We start from the raw sequence: 17,500 nt of genomic DNA, 5'->3' as shown, positions 1-17,500 counted from the left end.
GACCACAACACCACCTCAACATGACCACAACATGACCACAACATGATCACAACATGATCACAACATGATCACAACATGATCACAACATGACCACAACACCAGCTCAACATGATCACAACATGACCACAACATGATCACAACATGATCACAACATGATCACAACATGACCACAACACCACCTCAACATGACCACAACATGACCACAACATGATCACAACATGATCACAACATGATCTCAACATGACCACAACACCAGCTCAACATGATCACAACATGATCACAACATGATCACAACATGATCACAACACCACCTCAACATGACCACAACACCACCACAACATGACCACAACATGACCACAACATCACCTCAACATGACCACAACATGACCACAACATGATCACAACATGATCACAACATGATCACAACATGACCACAACACCAGCTCAACATGATCACAACATGACCACAAAATGATCACAACATGATCACAGCATGATCACAACATGACCACAACACCAGCTCAACATGATCACAACATGATCACAACATGATCACAATATGACCACAACACCACCTCAACATGACCACAACATGACCACAACATGATCACAACATGATCACAACATGACCACAACACCAGCTCAACATGATCACAACATGATCACAACATGATCACAACATGATCACAACACTACCTCAACATGACCACAACACCACCACAACATGACCACAACATGACCACAACACCACCTCAACATGACCACAACATGACCACAACATGATCACAACATGATCACAACATGATCACAACATGACCACAACACCAGCTCAACATGATCACAACATGACCACAAAATGATCACAACATGATCACAACATGATCACAACATGACCACAATACCAGCTCAACATGATCACAACATGATCACAACATGATCACAACATGACCACAACACCACCTCAACATGATCACAACATGATCACAACATGATCACAACATGACCACAACACCACCTCAACATGATCACAACATGATCACAACATGATCACAACACCACCTCAACATGACCACATGACCACAACACCACCTCAACATGATCACAACACGACCACAACACCACCACAATATATGTGTGTATAATCTCTCTCTGTGTGTGTAACCTCTCTGTGTGTGTATAATCTCTGTGTGTGTATAATCTCTGTGTGTGTAACCTCTCTGTGTGTGTAACCTCTCTGTTTGTGGGTGTAACCTCTGTGTGTGTGTGCAGCTGGTTGTGGTTAGTGTTACTGCTGTGTGTATATATATACTGTGTGTATAGGGTTAGGGTTAGTCACTCTATACTCTGTGTGCAGCTGGCCATGAAGGGTCCTCCAGGACCGCTGGGACTAATGGGACGACCTGGACCGCTGGTGAGAGAACACACACACAGTATACACACACTATTCACACACACACTACATACACACACTATAAACGCACACACTATATATGTGTGATGTCTGTTGTGTTTTTGTGTGTCTATGTGTCTGCGTGTCTATGTGTGTGTGTGTGACGTCTGTGTGGACTCTGTTTCCCAGGGTTCACCTGGGCCGGCAGGGCTGAAGGGGAACCATGGAGACCTGGGACCTGCTGTAAGCTGTTACCATGACGATACCATGGCCATACATAACACAACTGCTGCCATAGCAACCATACCATGGAATAAAACTGTCTGTCTCCATCCTCCTCTCCATCACCCCTCATATCTCTCTCTCTCCATGTCTCTGGCTTCATCATGCTGGCTCCCTCTCCATCACCCCTCATATCTCTCTCTCTCCATGTCTCTGGCTTCATCATGCTGGCTCCCTCTCCATCACTACCCCTTGCTCTCTTCTCCATCCCTCCATTATCCTGTTCTTCAGGGTCCCAGGGGGTTAACAGGTCTTCCAGGTCAGAATGGAAGGTTGGGCAAGAGGGTAAGACTGTCACAGCTATACACTCACACACACATGTACAGGGATAGGTATTCAATGATTCATATGTTGTCTGAATTTGTGTGTGTGTGTGGTGTGTGTATGTACGTGAGTGTTTGTGTGTGTATGTGTGTGGTGTGTATGTACATATGTGTGGTGTGTATGTGTATGTGTGTGGTGTGTATGTGTGTGTACATGTGTGTGGTGTGTATGTGTATGGTGTGTATGTGTGTGTACATGTGTGTGGTGTGTATGTGTGTGTATGTGTGTGGTGTGTATGTGTGTGTACATGTGTGTGGTGTGTGTGTTCCAGGGTCGTGCAGGGACTGATGGAAACAGGGGAGCTCCAGGTGAAACAGGATCCAAGGTGAGACCCTCTCCTCCTCCTCTCCTCTCTCCTCCTCATCTCTCCCCTCTTTTCCTCTCTTGTGCTCTGTCTTCATGTGTTTCTCCCTGCCTCACTCCCCATCTCCCCCCTCCCCATCCCTCCTCCAGGGTGACAGAGGGTTTGATGGTCTTCCTGGTCTCCCGGGAAACAAGGGTCACAGGGTGAGTCACAGGACCCACTCCTACACACACACACCCTCCTACACACACCTGCAGGCTGCGCCAGCGTTATTCACGTCGCTAGTCAATCTACCTTCAGCCAGGCTGCTCTTCACCTCGCTAGTCATTCTACCTTCAGCCAGGCTGCTATTCACCTCGCTAGTCAATCTACCTTCAGCCAGGCTGCTATTCACCTCGCTAGTCAATCTACCTTCAGCCAGGCTGCTATTCACCTCGCTAGTCAATCTACCTTCAGCCAAGCTGCTATTCACCTCGCTAGTCAATCTACCTTCAGCCAGGCTGCTATTCACCTCACTAGTCAATCTACCTTCAGCCAGGCTGCTATTCACCTCGCTAGTCAATCTACCTTCAGCCAGGCTGCTATTCACCTCGCTAGTCAATCTACCTTCAGCCAGGCTGCTATTCACCTCGCTAGTCAATCTACCTTCAGCCAAGCTGCTATTCACCTCGCTAGTCAATCTACCTTCAGCCAGGCTGCTATTCACCTCGCTAGTCAATCTACCTTCAGCCAGGCTGCTATTCACCTCGCTAGTCAATCTACCTTCAGCCAGGCTGCTATTCACCTCGCTAGTCAATCTACCTTCAGCCAGGCTGCTATTCACCTCGCTAGTCAATCTACCTTCAGCCAGGCTGCTATTCACCTCGCTAGTCAATCTACCTTCAGCCAGGCTGCTATTCACCTCGCTAGTCAATCTACCTTCAGCCAGGCTGCTATTCACCTCGCTAGTCAATCTACCTTCAGCCAGGCTGCTATTCACCTCGCTAGTCAATCTACCTTCAGCCAGGCTGCTATTCACCTCGCTAGTCAATCTACCTTCAGCCAAGCTGCTATTCACCTCGCTAGTCAATCTACCTTCAGCCAGGCTGCTATTCAACTCGCTAGTCAATCTACCTTCAGCCAGGCTGCTATTCACCTCGCTAGTCAATCTACCTTCAGCCAGGCTGCTATTCACCTCGCTAGTCAATCTACCTTCAGCCAGGCTGCTATTCACCTCGCTAGTCAATCTACCTTCAGCCAGGCTGCTATTCACCTCGCTAGTCAATCTACCTTCAGCCAAGGTAGCCAAGACTAGTTAGCTAGCTAGTCTTCTTATTAATATCAGAGTTGGCTAACATTAGATTTACATTGCAAAATGCGTGAAAGCATACATTAATGTTTGTAAAAAAAGATTGTTGGCAAGTGACCGTCGTAGAAGCTCGATCAAATTGAGGTACTCGATGGCGCCCACCGTGGCTGACGTCTTTGCGTCGTTCATCTCAGGAGCAGCCTTCCCCTCACTACAGGACATTTACTCCACCAGGGTCACCAGGAGAGCAGAACAGCCCCCCAGCACAGACTCTTCTAGCTGCTGCCATCAGGCAGACGCTACAGGAGGCTGAAATCCAGAACTAACAAGACTAACAAGCAGTTTCTACCCGCAGGCCGTCAGGCTGGTGAACAGCTCCCTCACAAGCCCCTTCCCCCGCCCCCCCCCCCCCCATTACATATCGATAACAGCCCCACTACACACACGCATACACAGACACCCACATACTGAACTATGAGTATGACTCATTTCATTGATGTGCCTAATTGTAATTTATTTTATTCTGACTGTATATTTATATATTTTTCTCTCTTTTTAGTGTTTTTTATTGTAATTATTTTGAAGGAGGACAGTGCACTATAAGAATTTCATTGTACAGACTAATTTAGTTAAAACGTATACATGACAAGGTAACACTTTAGAATAATGGTCCATTGTTAACAAGTAGCTATGCAGGAAGTAATAGGTGGTACTACATTAACACCGAACTTAATACTGTTAACTAATATGGAACCAAGATTAAATAAGCAGTAAGTAATAGCAAATTTAGTAACTTTAATTGTAACTTGTTTAACTTTGTTCACAATGTGTGCTTCATGTTTTGGCTGCTCGCAATATTTTGTGGCTATCTCGTTGTTATGATCAGTGACCTATGCACTTTGTAAAGCTCTCTCTTGGAAGTCGCTTTGGATAAAAGCCTCTGCTAAATGAATAAATGTAAATGTAAATGTAATGTATCAGGTGATAATGTACACCTCGTCGGGCATTATCAGGTGATAATGTACACCTCGTCGGGCATTATCAGGTGATAATGTACACCTCGTTGGGCATTATCCCTTATTTAGTATCCTGAGCTGCAGCACAACGTTCTGTGTGTGTGTGTCTACATGTGTGTGTATGTATACAGGGGGAAACCGGGAAGCCAGGGGCTCATGGATCAGTTGGGCTACCAGGAGAGAGGGTAAGTGTGTATGTGGTGTGTGTGTGTGGTGTGTGGTGTGTGTGGGGTGTGAGTGTGTGGTGTGTGGTGTGTGTGTGTGTGGTGTGTGGTGTGTGTGGGGTGTGTGGGGTGTGTGTGTGTGGTGTGTGGTGTGTGTGGGGTGTGAGTGTGTGGTGTGTGGTGTGTGTGGGGTGTGTGTGTGTGGTGTGTGTGGGGTGTATGTGGTGTGTGTGTGTGGTGTGTGGTGTGTGTGGGGTGTATGTGGTGTGTGTGTGTGGTGTGTGGTGTGTGTGGGGTGTGTGTGGTGTGTGTGTGTGGTGTGTGGTGTGTGTGGGGTGTGTGTGTGTGTTAATTAACATGTTTAAATGCCCACCTCCCAGGGATCAGAGGGACAACCTGGACCAAGAGGACAACCAGGTGATGCTGTGAGTACACACACGCACACAAACACTCAAACACACACTCACACACTGTGTGTGTGTATATATATGTGTGTATATATTTGTGTGTGCGTGTGTCTCCAGGGGTCCCGAGGTCTGAACGGTCCCAGAGGTCCTCCTGGACTCCCCGGCCAGCCAGTGAGTACCGTGACCTTTCACCCCTCCCTCCCTAACCCAGGTTCATCCCTCCCTCCCTAACCTCTCCCTAATGATATGAGATGATGTGAGATGACGTGTGATGTGAGATGACGTGTGATGTGAGATGATGTGTGACGTGAGATGATATGAGATGTTGTGAGATGTGGGATGATGTGTGACGTGAGATGATGTGAGATGATGTGAGATGATGTGAGATGACGTGAGATGATGTGTGATGTGAGATGATGTGTGACGTGAGATGATGTGAGATTATGTGAGATGTGAGATGATGTGAGATGACGTGAGATGTGAGATGATGTGAGATGACGTGAGATTACGTGTGATGTGAGATGATGTGTGACGTGAGATGACGTGAGATGACGTGTGATGTGAGATGATGTGTGACGTGAGATGATGTAGGGGAGTCAGGTGGCTGAGCGGTTAGGGAATTGGGCTAGTAATCCAAAAAGTTGCTGGTTCGATTCCTGGCTGTGCCAAATGACGTTGTGTCCTTGGGCAAGGCACTTCACCCTACTTGCCTCGGGGAGAATGTCCCTGTACTTACTGTAAGTCGCTCTGGATAAGAGCGTCTGCTAAATGACTAAATGTAAATGTAATGTAAATGTGAGATGCGTGTGATGACTTGAGATGACGTGAGATGACGTGAGATGACGTGAGATGACGTGTGATGACGTGTGATGTGAGATGATGTGAGATGATGTGAGATGATGTGAGATGACGTGAGATGACGTGAGATGACGTGAGATGACGTGAGATGACGTGAGATGATGTGAGATGACGTGAGATGATGTGAGATGACGTGCGATGACGTGAGATGACGTGTGATGTGAGATGACGTGAGATGACGTGTGACGTGAGATGATGTGAGATGACGTGAGATGACGTGAGATGACGTGAGATGATATGATGTGTTTACATTGAGTTAGTCCTGCAGTGATTGTCAGCTCTAACTGAGTTTAGAGTCTGTCAGGAATGCTACATCATAACTCTGGCTGAACAGGCATTAGCTTGCACCATCTTTACAATGCTAATTATCTATGCATCTGCTAGATGAATATCTGTGTATGTCACATGTGTTAGCATGTTGGCACAAGCTACATGATGCTAATTATCTATGCATCTGTTAGCTGACTATACATGTACTTGGTAGTTGAACACGTGTTAGCATGTTAGCACAAGCAACATGATGCTGATCAGCTCTGCACCAGCTGCACAGAGAAATACATTTGGCCCCTGTTCTGTACAGGCTATAGATAATATCAAGATAATGTCCATCTTTCTCTCTTCCCTTTTTTCCTCCCTCCCGCTCTCTCCCTGCCCCTCTCTCCCTGCCCCTCTCTCCCCATACCTCCCTCTCTCCCTGCCCCTCTCTCCCCATACCTCCCTCTCTCCCTGCCCCTCTCTCCCTCCCCCTCTCTCCCTGCCCCTCTCTCCCTGCCCCTCTCTCCCCATACCTCCCTCTCTCAATCTCCCCTTCCCCCTCCCTCTGTCTCCAGGGTATCCGAGGGGTGGATGGTGTCCAGGGGTCAAAGGGTAACTTGGTGGGTACTCCTCTACTCTGCCACCATGTGACTTTGGCAGGAAGTCATCCCTCCTACTGTGACATCATCCCTCCTACTGTGACATCATCCCTCCTACTGTGACATCATCCCTCCTACTGTGACATCATCCCTCCTACTGTGACATCATCCCTCCTACTGTGACATCATCCCTCCTACTGTGACATCATCCCTCCTACTGTGACATCATCCCTCCTACTGTGACATCGTATCTGCTCTCCACAGGGCCCACCTGGAGAGCCAGGAGCTCCTGGACAGCAGGGGAACCCTGGGTTCCAGGTAACACACACACCTTACACGCATACATGTATGCACACTCGAAGGTCAGATGGCTGATCGGTTAGGGAATAGGGCTATTAATCAGAAGGTTACCGGTTCGATTCCCGGCCATGTCAAATGACGTTTCCTTGGGCAAGGCACTTCACCCTACTTGCCTCGGGGGGAATGTCCCTGTACTTACTGTAAGTCGCTCTGGATAAGAGCGTCTGCTAAATGACTAAATGTAAATGTAAACACTCACAGGCACACCCTCACAGACACTCTGTAACTGTGTGTGTGTGTGTGTGTGCACCAGGGTTTTCCAGGTCCGCAGGGTCTCGTGGGTCTACCTGGGGAGAAGGTAGGAACCCACACCCTCACCCACACCCTCACCCACACCCTCACCCACACCCTCACCCACACCCTCACCCACACCCTAACCCACACCCTAACCCACACCCTCACCCACACCCTCACCCACACCCTCACCCACACCCTAACCCACACCCTCACCCACACCCTCACCCACACCCTCACCCACACCCTAACCCACACCCTCACCCTCACCCTCACCCTCACCCTCACCCACACCCTAACCCACACCCTCACCCTCACCCTCACCCACACCCTCACCCACACCCTCACCCACACCCTAACCCATACCCTCACCCACACCCTCACCCACACCCTCACCCACACCCTCACCCACACCCTCACCCACACCCTCACCCACACCCTAACCCATACCCTCACCCATACCCTCACCCACACCCTCACCCACACCCTCACCCACACCCTAACCCATACCCTCACCCACACCCTCACCCACACCCTCACCCACACCCTCACCCACACCCACACCCTCACCCACACCCTCACCCACACCCACACCCTCACCCACACCCACACCCTCACCCACACCCTCACCCACACCCTCACCCACACCCTAACCCACACCCTCACCCATACCCTCACCCACATCCTCACCTTCAGCACCTTCATGTGTGTTTCTCTCTCAGGGCCCTCAAGGGAAGCAGGGGATGAAGGGTTTACCTGGCAACGATGGACCATCTGTAAGTACATGCACACTCATACACTCACACACACACATATACACACTCACACAAGCTGACATTAACATGTGTGTGTTGTGTTCCCAGGGTCACCCAGGTAGAGAAGGGACTCCAGGAGAGAAGGGCTTACCGGTAGGTCTGCGTGTGTAACTTGTGTGCAGTGTGTAACACGTGTGTGTGTGTGTAACATGTGTGTGTAGTGCGTAACACGTGTGTGTAGTGTGTAACACGTGTATGCAGTGTGTAACACGTGTATGCTGTGTGTGTGTAACTTGTGTGTGCAATGTGTAACATGTGTATGCTGTGTGTGTGTGTGTAACACATGTGTGTAGTGTGTGTGTAACACGTGTGTAGTGTGTAACATGTGTGTGTAGTGTGTAACACGTGTGTGTGCAGTGTGTGTAACACGTGTGTGCAATGTGTGTGTGTAACACGTGTATGCAGTGTGTAAAGCGTGTATGCAGTGTGTAACACGTGTGTGTAGTGTGTACGTGTAACACATGTATGCAGTGTGTAACACGTGTGTGTGTGTAACACATGTGTGCAGTGTGTAACACGTGTGTGCAGTATGTAACACGTGTGTGTAGTGTGTAACACGTGTGTGCAGTGCGTGACATGTGTATGCAGTGTGTAACACGTGTGTGTAGTGTGTAAAGCATGTATGCAGTGTGTAACACGTGTGTGTGTGACACGTGTGTGTGTAACACGTGTGTGTAGTGTGTGTGTGTGTGTAACACGTGTGTGTAGTGTGTGTGTGTAACACATGTGTGTGTTTCCAGGGTCCTGCAGGAGTTCAGGGACCAGTAGGATACCCGGGATCCAGAGGAGTGAAGGTAGCGCAGTGTTCCATCTACACGATACTGCACACACTACACAATACTACACACACACTACACAATACTACACACACTATACAATACTGCACACACACTACACAATACTACACACACTATACAATACTGCACACACACTACACAATACTACACACACACTACACAATACTACACACACACTACACAATACTACACACACTACACAATACTACACACGCACACTACACAATACTACACTCACACTACACAATACTACACACACACTACACAATACTACACACACACTACACAATACTACACACACACTACACAATACTACACACGCACACTACACAATACTACACTCACACTACACAATACTACTACACACACTACACAATACTGCACACACTACACAATACTACACGCACACTACACAATACTGCACACACTACACAATACTACACACACACATCAAATACTACATACACACTCACATTAAAAACTACATACACACACACATCAAATACTACACACACACACTACAAGTACTACACACACATACACATAAAATACCACACACACACACACACATACATAAATCTATAATACTACACACTACCAAACAACCATACTGGTGTTTCTATACCTCAGTCTTCTAAGTGAAATGTACCCCCCCTCCCTCTCTCCCCCTCCCTCTCTCCCCCCTTCCCCCCAGGGGGCATATGGAGTGAGGGGCATCAAGGGCAGCAAGGGGGAGAAGGTGAGATGATCCAGCTGTTCTTTACCTGAGCATCCATCTACATCTCCACATGAGGGTGTGTGTTCCTGTGTGTGTTCATGAGTGTGTTACGGTGTGTGTTCCTGTGTGTGTTACTTCCTGTGTGTGTTCTCAGGGTGAGGATGGCTTCCCCGGATCCAAGGGGGAGATGGGGGTGAAGGGGGAGACAGGGGACGTGGGGGCGTCAGGGGGCCGAGGGGAGGACGGCCCGGAGGGCTCCAAAGGCCAGACGGGGTCCCTGGGCGAGGCTGGAGCAGGGGGCCTCTCTGGAGAGAAGGTGCTCCACAACACCATCACATTCACAAGATTATTCATATGGAAATATATAGAAATAATATCATCATGATGATCATAAGAATAATCACGGTACAATTATTAAAATCATCATCATGCTATGCTCATTTTGTAGACGCTTTTATAAAAATATGACCTGGCCGTCTCGGTATAAAACTACTTTGTTCTCTTTGATCTGTCTTTGTATCTGTTTGAAGACGTCTTAATCCTCTGGTCTTGTGTTGATCTCTCAGGGGAAGCTGGGGGTGCCAGGCCTGCCTGGATATCCAGGTCGACAGGGACCCAAGGTGAGACATACACACACACTCAAGTTGGTCAGGTTGTAGAAATATGCAGATTATTTTCATGGTGAATCTACCTTCTTGTTCTACTGTTGAATTCAACATTTGTGTTTGTATGTGTGTGTGTGTGTGTGAATCCCACAGGGAGCAGATGGCTTCCCTGGCTCTGTTGGAGAAGGAGGAGAGAAGGGCAAGAAGGTGAGGAAGAGGAGGAGGGGGGGAGGAAGGTGTAGGGGGGACAGAGGGTAAAAGGAGGGGGAGGAAGACAAAATATTTAGATGTGTTTAGATCATGTTTTGTTGTGGCTGCAGTGTATCTATGGTAACAGACTGTTCTTCCATATTACCCAGGGTCCCGCGGGGCAACCAGGAAGTGGAGGCCAGAGGGGTCCTAATGTGAGTGCTGTCCATCTCTCTGCCTGACGGATATTTGTGCTGTGTGTGTAACTCTGCTCTCCTCCTGCAGGGGGCCAGGGGGGGCCGGGGGGCCAGGGGGCCAACAGGGAAGACTGGGGCAAAGGTCAGAGTTCACAGGGTCAAACACACTCACATGACTCCGTACACTCCTCTCAATCTTCATCATCTTCATCAAGTCCTTTCTTTTCTCCTCTCTCCTCTTCTCTTCTCCTCTCTCCTCTTCTCTCCTCTTCTCTTCTCTTCTCCCCTCTCCTCTCCTCTTCTGTCCTCTCCTCTTCTCCCCTCTCCTCTCCTCTCCTCTCCTCTCCTCTTCTGTCCTCTCCTCTTCTCCCCTCTCCTCTCCTCTCCTCTCCTCTCCTCTCCTCTCCTCTTCTCCCCTCTCCTCTCCTCTCCTCTCCTCTTCTGTCCTCTCCTCTTCTCCCCTCTCCTCTCCTCTCCTGTCCTCTCAGGGATCCTCAGGACACGATGGACCCCCAGGATCAACGGGAGATCGGGTAACACAGACTCTACACAGTCTTCTGTAGTTTTGCTGTAATGAATGTGTGTCTCTCTTTGGTTCCCCTCACTCTTCCTCACTCCATGTATGTGTGGATGTGTGTGTGTGTGTGTTATGTGTGTGTGTGTGTGGATGTATGTGTGTGTATCTCTGTAGGGGCCTCAAGGGCCACAGGGCAGGAACGGGGAGGCGGGGCCTAAAGGACCCAATGTGAGTCAGCCAATCACAGCTGCTACAGTTAGAACAGGAAGTGAGTGTGTTGAGTGGTGTGGTTGTGATGTCACATCCTGTCTGTGCATGCAGGGTTCCGCAGGGAAGGATGGACTTCCGGGTCATCCAGGTCAACGAGGAGAGCCGGTGGGTGAAGTCAAGGGTCAGGGTCAGGGGTCAAGGGTCAGGGGTCATTGGAGTTGTATGAAATACATGAAATCCAATAATGTTGTGTGTATGTGTATGGTGTGTGTGTATGTGTGTATGTGTGTGTGTGTGTGTATGTGTATGGTGTGTGTGTGTATGGTGTGTGTATGTGTATGGTGTGTGTGTGTGTATGTGTATGGTGTGTGTGTATGTGTATGGTGTGTGTATGGTGTGTGTGTGTATGTGTATGGTGTGTGTGCGTATGTGTATGGTGTGTGTGTGTATGTGTATGGTGTGTGTATGTGTATGGTGTGTGTGTGCAGGGTTTCCAAGGGAAGACTGGTCCTCCAGGACCGACAGGTGTGGTGGGACCACAGGTGAGTGACAGGGAGGAGCTACACACATGCTGTGTTCTGATTGGTCAGATCTGTCCTGGGATCCCTATAATAGGTGTTCATCTTGCAGAGACAGAGGGGGATTTGATCTGTCGTGTGATTGGCCTGTGTACGTACTTGCTGGTGTGTGATTGGCCAGTGTGTGATGCTGTGCTGTGATTGGCTGGCAGGGTAAATCGGGGGAGACGGGGCCGACAGGAGACAGAGGTCATCCAGGGTCGGTGGGCGTGGCTGGGGAGCAGGGCCTGCCTGGAGCAGCAGGGAAGGAAGGGGCAAAGGTCAGACCTTCATCTGATCATCACTCCTACCTCGTCCTGTCTCAGAGCACCAATCAGGGGGCTGTAACTGTGCTGTTGTGTGGTTGCCAGGGAGACCCGGGGAGTGCAGGGGCTTCTGGGAAGAGTGGTCCTCCAGGACTGAGAGGGTTCAGAGGGAGCAGAGGAACTCCAGGGGGCATGGTAACACACACACACACACATGCCATACACCATGCACACACACCATACACACACACCGACAGACATACTACACACACACACCCTGTCTGTCCTGTGTGTGTGTACAGGGCCATGCAGGGCTGAAGGGAGGAACTGGACCAACAGGACCAACTGGAGCTGTCGTGAGTAGAACCTTCCCTCTCTGTCTCTCTCTTTCTCTCTCTGTCTCTCTCTTTCTCCCTCTGTCTCTCTCTTTCACTCTCTTCTAACTGTCTATAACCTTCTCACCATTTTATTCCGTCTTGCTCCATCTTTCTCTCCATCTTTCTCTCCACCTTTCCATCTTTCCACCTTTCCACCTTTCCACCTCTCTACCTCTCCACCTCTCCTCTCTCCACCTCTCCTCTCTCCACCTCTCCATCACTCTGTCTCCAGGGCGCTGGGGGAGAGAGGGGTCCTCCAGGATCGGCTGGTGCGATTGGTCAGCCAGGACGGGCTGGTGCCATTGGTGGACCAGGACCAATGGGAGAGAAGGGAGAGCCGGTAAATCCCCCTCTCTCTGATGATCTCAGATCTTCATTTTTCTGAGTGTGTGTGTTGCACATGTGTGTCTGGTGTGTGTGTATAACGTGTGGTGTGTGTGTGTGCAGGGGGAGAAGGGCCCGGTGGGGCCAGCAGGGCAGGATGGGGAGCAGGGCCCGCTGGGTCTGCCTGGAGCTGCAGGGCCCTCAGGGCCCCCTGGAGAGGACGGGGACAAGGTAGGGGGAGGGGGGGGTGTGATGTGTGTGTATGATGTGTGTGTGTGTATGATGTGTGTGTGTATGTATGATGTGTGTATGATGTGTGTGTGTGTGTGATGTGTGTGTGTGTGTGATGTGTGTGTGTGTATGATGTGTGTGTGTGTTCCCACAGGGAGAGACAGGAGGACCTGGACAAAAGGGCAGCAAAGGAGACAAAGGAGAAGCAGTAAGTACACATGGATGGATGAATTAGGCCTGTAGGACACACACACACACCCATTACAAACACACACACCCATTACAAACACACACACACACATTACTAACCCTCCCTCCCTCCTCCAGGGCCCCTCAGGACCAACCGGACCCCAGGGACCTCTGGGACAGTCTGGAGTAGCAGTAAGTACTCTCCTCTCCCCCCACCACCCTCCCCTTCACCCCCTCCTCCCTCCCTCCTCTCACCCCTCTCTGTCCCCAGGGTGGGGGAGGGGAGTCAGGACCTCGGGGACAGCAGGGGATGTATGGTCAGAAGGGTGATGAGGGGCTACGAGGATTCAAGGGCTCCAAGGGACCAATTGGATTACAGGTGAAACATCAAACCACCTATCAGATCGTAGATGAGAGACCAAGGTAACTCAGTACCTTACCAATTTGTTATACAGTATGCGTGTTTACATGTGTGTGTGTGTACGTGTGTGTGTGTTCATGTGTGTGTGTGTTCTAGGGAATGCCCGGACCACCAGGAGAGAAGGGGGAGAGTGGACACCTGGGCCTGATGGTGAGGTCACATCCTGTATGATTCATTCCTGTATGAAGTCATTTCCTGCTGATCTTGAACAAGGATATGACTTTTGACCTTTGACCTTCTGTTGCCCAGGGTCCTCCAGGTCAGCTGGGTCCCAGAGGCCCCCAGGGTCCCAGTGGAGGACAGGTAACACACACACTAACACACACTAACACACACACACTACACACACACACGTTTGACCCTCTGCTGTGTGTGCAGGGTCCTATGGGTCGAACAGGGATGGTGGGAACGTCGGGAATTGTTGGAGAAAAGGTGAGTGTAACAGTGTTGTCTCTCAGGGGGAGGCTGGAGGGAAGGAGGGATGATGAAAGGATGGAGGGATAGAGGGATGATGAAAGGAGGAGTGTAACAGTGTTGTCTCTCAGGGGAGGATGGAGGGATGGAGGGATGGAGGGATGATGAAAGGAGGAGTGTAACAGTGTTGTCTCTCAGGGGAGGATGGAGGGATGGAGGGATGATGAAAGGAGGAGTGTAACAGTGTTGTCGCTCAGGGGGAGGCTGGAGGGATGGAGGGATGATGAAAGGAGGAGTGTAACAGTGTTGTCTCTCAGGGGGAGGATGGAGAAGGGGGAGACCCTGGAGCAGTGGGTCTTTCTGGAGGAGCGGTACGTGTACCGTCCTCATCAACAACAACACTGCCTTATAAACTCTTGTAAACAACAACACTGCCTTATAAACTCTTGTAAACAACAACACTGCCTTATAAACTCTTGTAAACAACAACACTGCCTTATAAACACTTGTAAACAACAACACTGCCTTCTAAACTCTTGTAAACAACAACACTGCCTTATAAACACTTGTAAACAACAACACTGCCTTATAAACTCTTGTAAACAACAACACTGCCTTATAAACACTTGTAAACAACAACACTGCCTTATAAACACTTGTAAACAACAACACTGTGTACCCACCTCCCTCCACCCCCCTTCACACCACCCTCCTATCCCTCCCCTACCTCTCCCTACCCCCATGTCCCAGGGGGGGAAGGGGGACCAGGGGGAGAAGGGGGACTCTGGTGCTCCGGGGGCAGCAGGGCCCCCAGGAGCACGGGGGACACCAGGAGAGGAAGGACCCAAGGGCAACTCTGTAAGACACACACACACACCCATACACACACACCCATACACATATACATGCATACACACACACCCATACACACATACACGCATACACACACACAGTACCCCTGCTATGCTTCTCTCCTCAGGGTCCTATTGGTTTCCCAGGAGATTCAGGACAACCAGGGGAGGGGGGGCCTAACGTGAGTCAACTTTCTGCTTCCTGTCTAGGTTGAATATGTCACGAGCAATGTACTTCCACCAAATACGCAAAGGCTCATGGGTAATCACGCATGTGTCATCCATGAATTGATGTTAATCCTAGCTTCCTTCTCCTCTATACAAATCCTCCTCTTCCTTCTGACCCCCCTCCCCCCTCCATCCCATAGGGCGTAGATGGGAGTCCTGGCTCCAAGGGAGATGCAGGAGATCAAGGGAAAGCAGTGAGTCTTACTTACCAGTCACCTCATCATCACCATCTTCCTCCTGATCCTCATCATCTTATTCACTCTCCCCTCTTCCTCTCCTCCTCTCCTCCTCTTCCTCCTCCTCTCCACCCCTCTCCTCCTCCCCTCCTCCTCTCCTTTTCCTCTCCTCTCCTCCTCTCTCCTCTCTCCTCCTCCCCTCCTCCTCTCCTTTTCCTCTCCTCTCCTCTCCTCCTCTCTCCTCTCCTCTCTCCTCCTCCCCTCCTCTCCCCTCCTCTCCTCCTCCTCTCCTCCTCTCTCCTCCTCTCCTCTCCTCTCCCCTCCTCTCCTCTCCTCTCCTCTCCTCGTCCTCTCCTCCTCCTCCTTCTCCTCTCCTCTCCCCCTCCTCATCCTCCTCTCCTCCTCCTCTCCTCCCTCCTCTTCCTGCTCCTCCTGCTCCTCCTGCTCTTCCTGCTCCTCCTCCTCCTCTCCTCTCTTCTCTGTCCAGGGTCCTCCAGGTGTTTCAGGAGAGCCAGGTCCCCCAGGGCCTCCTGGTCGCAGGGTGAGAGATGTCACAACTCCTCAGACAACCTGTTATATTCTGTTAACATGTGGTTTAACCTGTTATAACATGTTATGTGTTATAACCTGTTACAGCATGTTATTATGTGTTATAACCTGGTACAATCTGTTATAATGTGTGGTAAAACCTGTTATAACCTGTCACAATGTTTTGTGGCAGCCCCATAACCTGTATAAATTATTCTGTAGAATGACAGTCCCACAACCACTCTGAGTGACTGTGTGTCGTGTGACCGTGTTATTAGTGAATTATGGAAAACTTCTGTTTTTCTGTGTGTTGTATGACCTCTGACCCCGGGCTGCAGGGCCACCTGGGCAAACTGGGGATTGAAGGCAAGGCAGGGGTGAAGGGGGCCAAGGTAAGGGACTGGTTATGGTCAGACTGGTCAGACTGGTAAAACACGGTAACAATCTCCCAGGGTAACAGTCTCTCTCTGTATCCCAGGGTAACAGTATGCCAGGGTAACAGTCTGTATTTCCCAGGGTTCTCCAGGCTTCGAGGGACTGACAGGGAAGACCGGACCAGTCGGGGGCCAGGGGCATTCTGGGAAACCTGGCCTCCAGGGTCTGAGAGGAATACCTGGCCCTGCTGTGAGTCACATGACCCCCCCATCACCCCCCCATAACCCCCCCATCACCCCCCCATGATCCCAACATGTATTTATCCACACATAAGGATCCAGAGGGACTCACCCTCTCCTCCCTCCCCCTCTCCTCCCTCCTCCCTCCCCCTCTCCTCCCTCCCCCTCTCCTCCCTCCCCCTCTTCTCCCTCCCCCTCTCCTCCCTCCCCCTCTCCTCCCTCCCCCTCTCCTCCCTCTCCTCCCTCCCCCTCTCCTCCCTCCCCCTCTTCTCCCTCCCCCTCTCCTCCCTCCCCCTCTCCTCCCTCCCCCTCTTCTCCCTCCCCCTCTCCTCCCTCCCCCTCTCCTCCCTCCCCCTCTCCTCCCTCCCCCTCTTCTCCCTCCCCCTCTCCTCCCTCCCCCTCTCCTCCCTCCCCCTCTCCTCCCTCCCCCTCTTCTCCCTCCCCCTCTCCTCCCTCCCCCTCTTCTCCCTCCCCCTCTCCTCCCTCCCCCTCTCCTCCCTCCCCCTCTCCTCCCTCCCCCTCTTCTCCCTCCCCCTCTCCTCCCTCCCCCTCTCCTCCCTCCCCCTCTCCTCCCTCCCCCTCTCCTCCCTCCCTCTCCTCCTCCCTCCAGGGGGAGCAGGGTTTGAATGGCCCCCCAGGACAGACAGGCCCCCCAGGACCCAGGGTGAGTTTCTCCTCTCCTTTTCTCAGAAGATGTGCAGGAAATGACCTCAGTTTTGAACTCAGTTTGACCTCCGCAGGGTCCTCCTGGACTGCCGGGGTTGAAGGGTGACCCAGGCAGGAAGGGAGACAAGG

At 50.7% G+C, this 17,500-nt stretch overlaps 1 protein-coding gene across 1 annotated transcript in view; it reads left to right on the top strand.

The window, feature by feature from the left end:
• col5a3b (collagen, type V, alpha 3b) overlaps positions 1-17,500 on the top strand; it is a 37,267-nt gene that overhangs the window by 12,697 nt on the left and 7,070 nt on the right. Inside the window, exons 14-51 of the mRNA XM_062448532.1 lie at positions 1,355-1,411; positions 1,580-1,633; positions 1,904-1,957; positions 2,268-2,321; positions 2,450-2,503; positions 4,736-4,789; positions 5,149-5,193; positions 5,293-5,346; positions 6,864-6,908; positions 7,152-7,205; positions 7,501-7,545; positions 8,204-8,257; positions 8,345-8,389; positions 9,037-9,090; positions 9,788-9,832; positions 9,966-10,127; positions 10,378-10,431; positions 10,570-10,623; positions 10,776-10,820; positions 10,891-10,944; positions 11,291-11,335; positions 11,494-11,547; positions 11,641-11,694; positions 12,018-12,071; positions 12,260-12,367; positions 12,458-12,547; positions 12,655-12,708; positions 12,962-13,069; positions 13,177-13,284; positions 13,439-13,492; positions 13,612-13,665; positions 13,745-13,840; positions 15,567-15,581; positions 16,051-16,104; positions 16,430-16,483; positions 16,608-16,715; positions 17,316-17,369; positions 17,446-17,499. Of these exons, the coding sequence (XP_062304516.1) occupies positions 1,355-1,411; positions 1,580-1,633; positions 1,904-1,957; positions 2,268-2,321; positions 2,450-2,503; positions 4,736-4,789; positions 5,149-5,193; positions 5,293-5,346; positions 6,864-6,908; positions 7,152-7,205; positions 7,501-7,545; positions 8,204-8,257; positions 8,345-8,389; positions 9,037-9,090; positions 9,788-9,832; positions 9,966-10,127; positions 10,378-10,431; positions 10,570-10,623; positions 10,776-10,820; positions 10,891-10,944; positions 11,291-11,335; positions 11,494-11,547; positions 11,641-11,694; positions 12,018-12,071; positions 12,260-12,367; positions 12,458-12,547; positions 12,655-12,708; positions 12,962-13,069; positions 13,177-13,284; positions 13,439-13,492; positions 13,612-13,665; positions 13,745-13,840; positions 15,567-15,581; positions 16,051-16,104; positions 16,430-16,483; positions 16,608-16,715; positions 17,316-17,369; positions 17,446-17,499 (2,355 nt within the window). The remainder of the gene's footprint in view (positions 1-1,354; positions 1,412-1,579; positions 1,634-1,903; positions 1,958-2,267; positions 2,322-2,449; positions 2,504-4,735; positions 4,790-5,148; positions 5,194-5,292; positions 5,347-6,863; positions 6,909-7,151; positions 7,206-7,500; positions 7,546-8,203; positions 8,258-8,344; positions 8,390-9,036; positions 9,091-9,787; positions 9,833-9,965; positions 10,128-10,377; positions 10,432-10,569; positions 10,624-10,775; positions 10,821-10,890; positions 10,945-11,290; positions 11,336-11,493; positions 11,548-11,640; positions 11,695-12,017; positions 12,072-12,259; positions 12,368-12,457; positions 12,548-12,654; positions 12,709-12,961; positions 13,070-13,176; positions 13,285-13,438; positions 13,493-13,611; positions 13,666-13,744; positions 13,841-15,566; positions 15,582-16,050; positions 16,105-16,429; positions 16,484-16,607; positions 16,716-17,315; positions 17,370-17,445; position 17,500) is intronic.

This window comes from Osmerus eperlanus, chromosome 22 (assembly GCF_963692335.1).
Source record: "Osmerus eperlanus chromosome 22, fOsmEpe2.1, whole genome shotgun sequence".
Classification (NCBI taxonomy): Eukaryota; Metazoa; Chordata; class Actinopteri; order Osmeriformes; family Osmeridae; genus Osmerus; species Osmerus eperlanus.
This window is presented reverse-complemented; position numbering and strand designations above follow the sequence as displayed.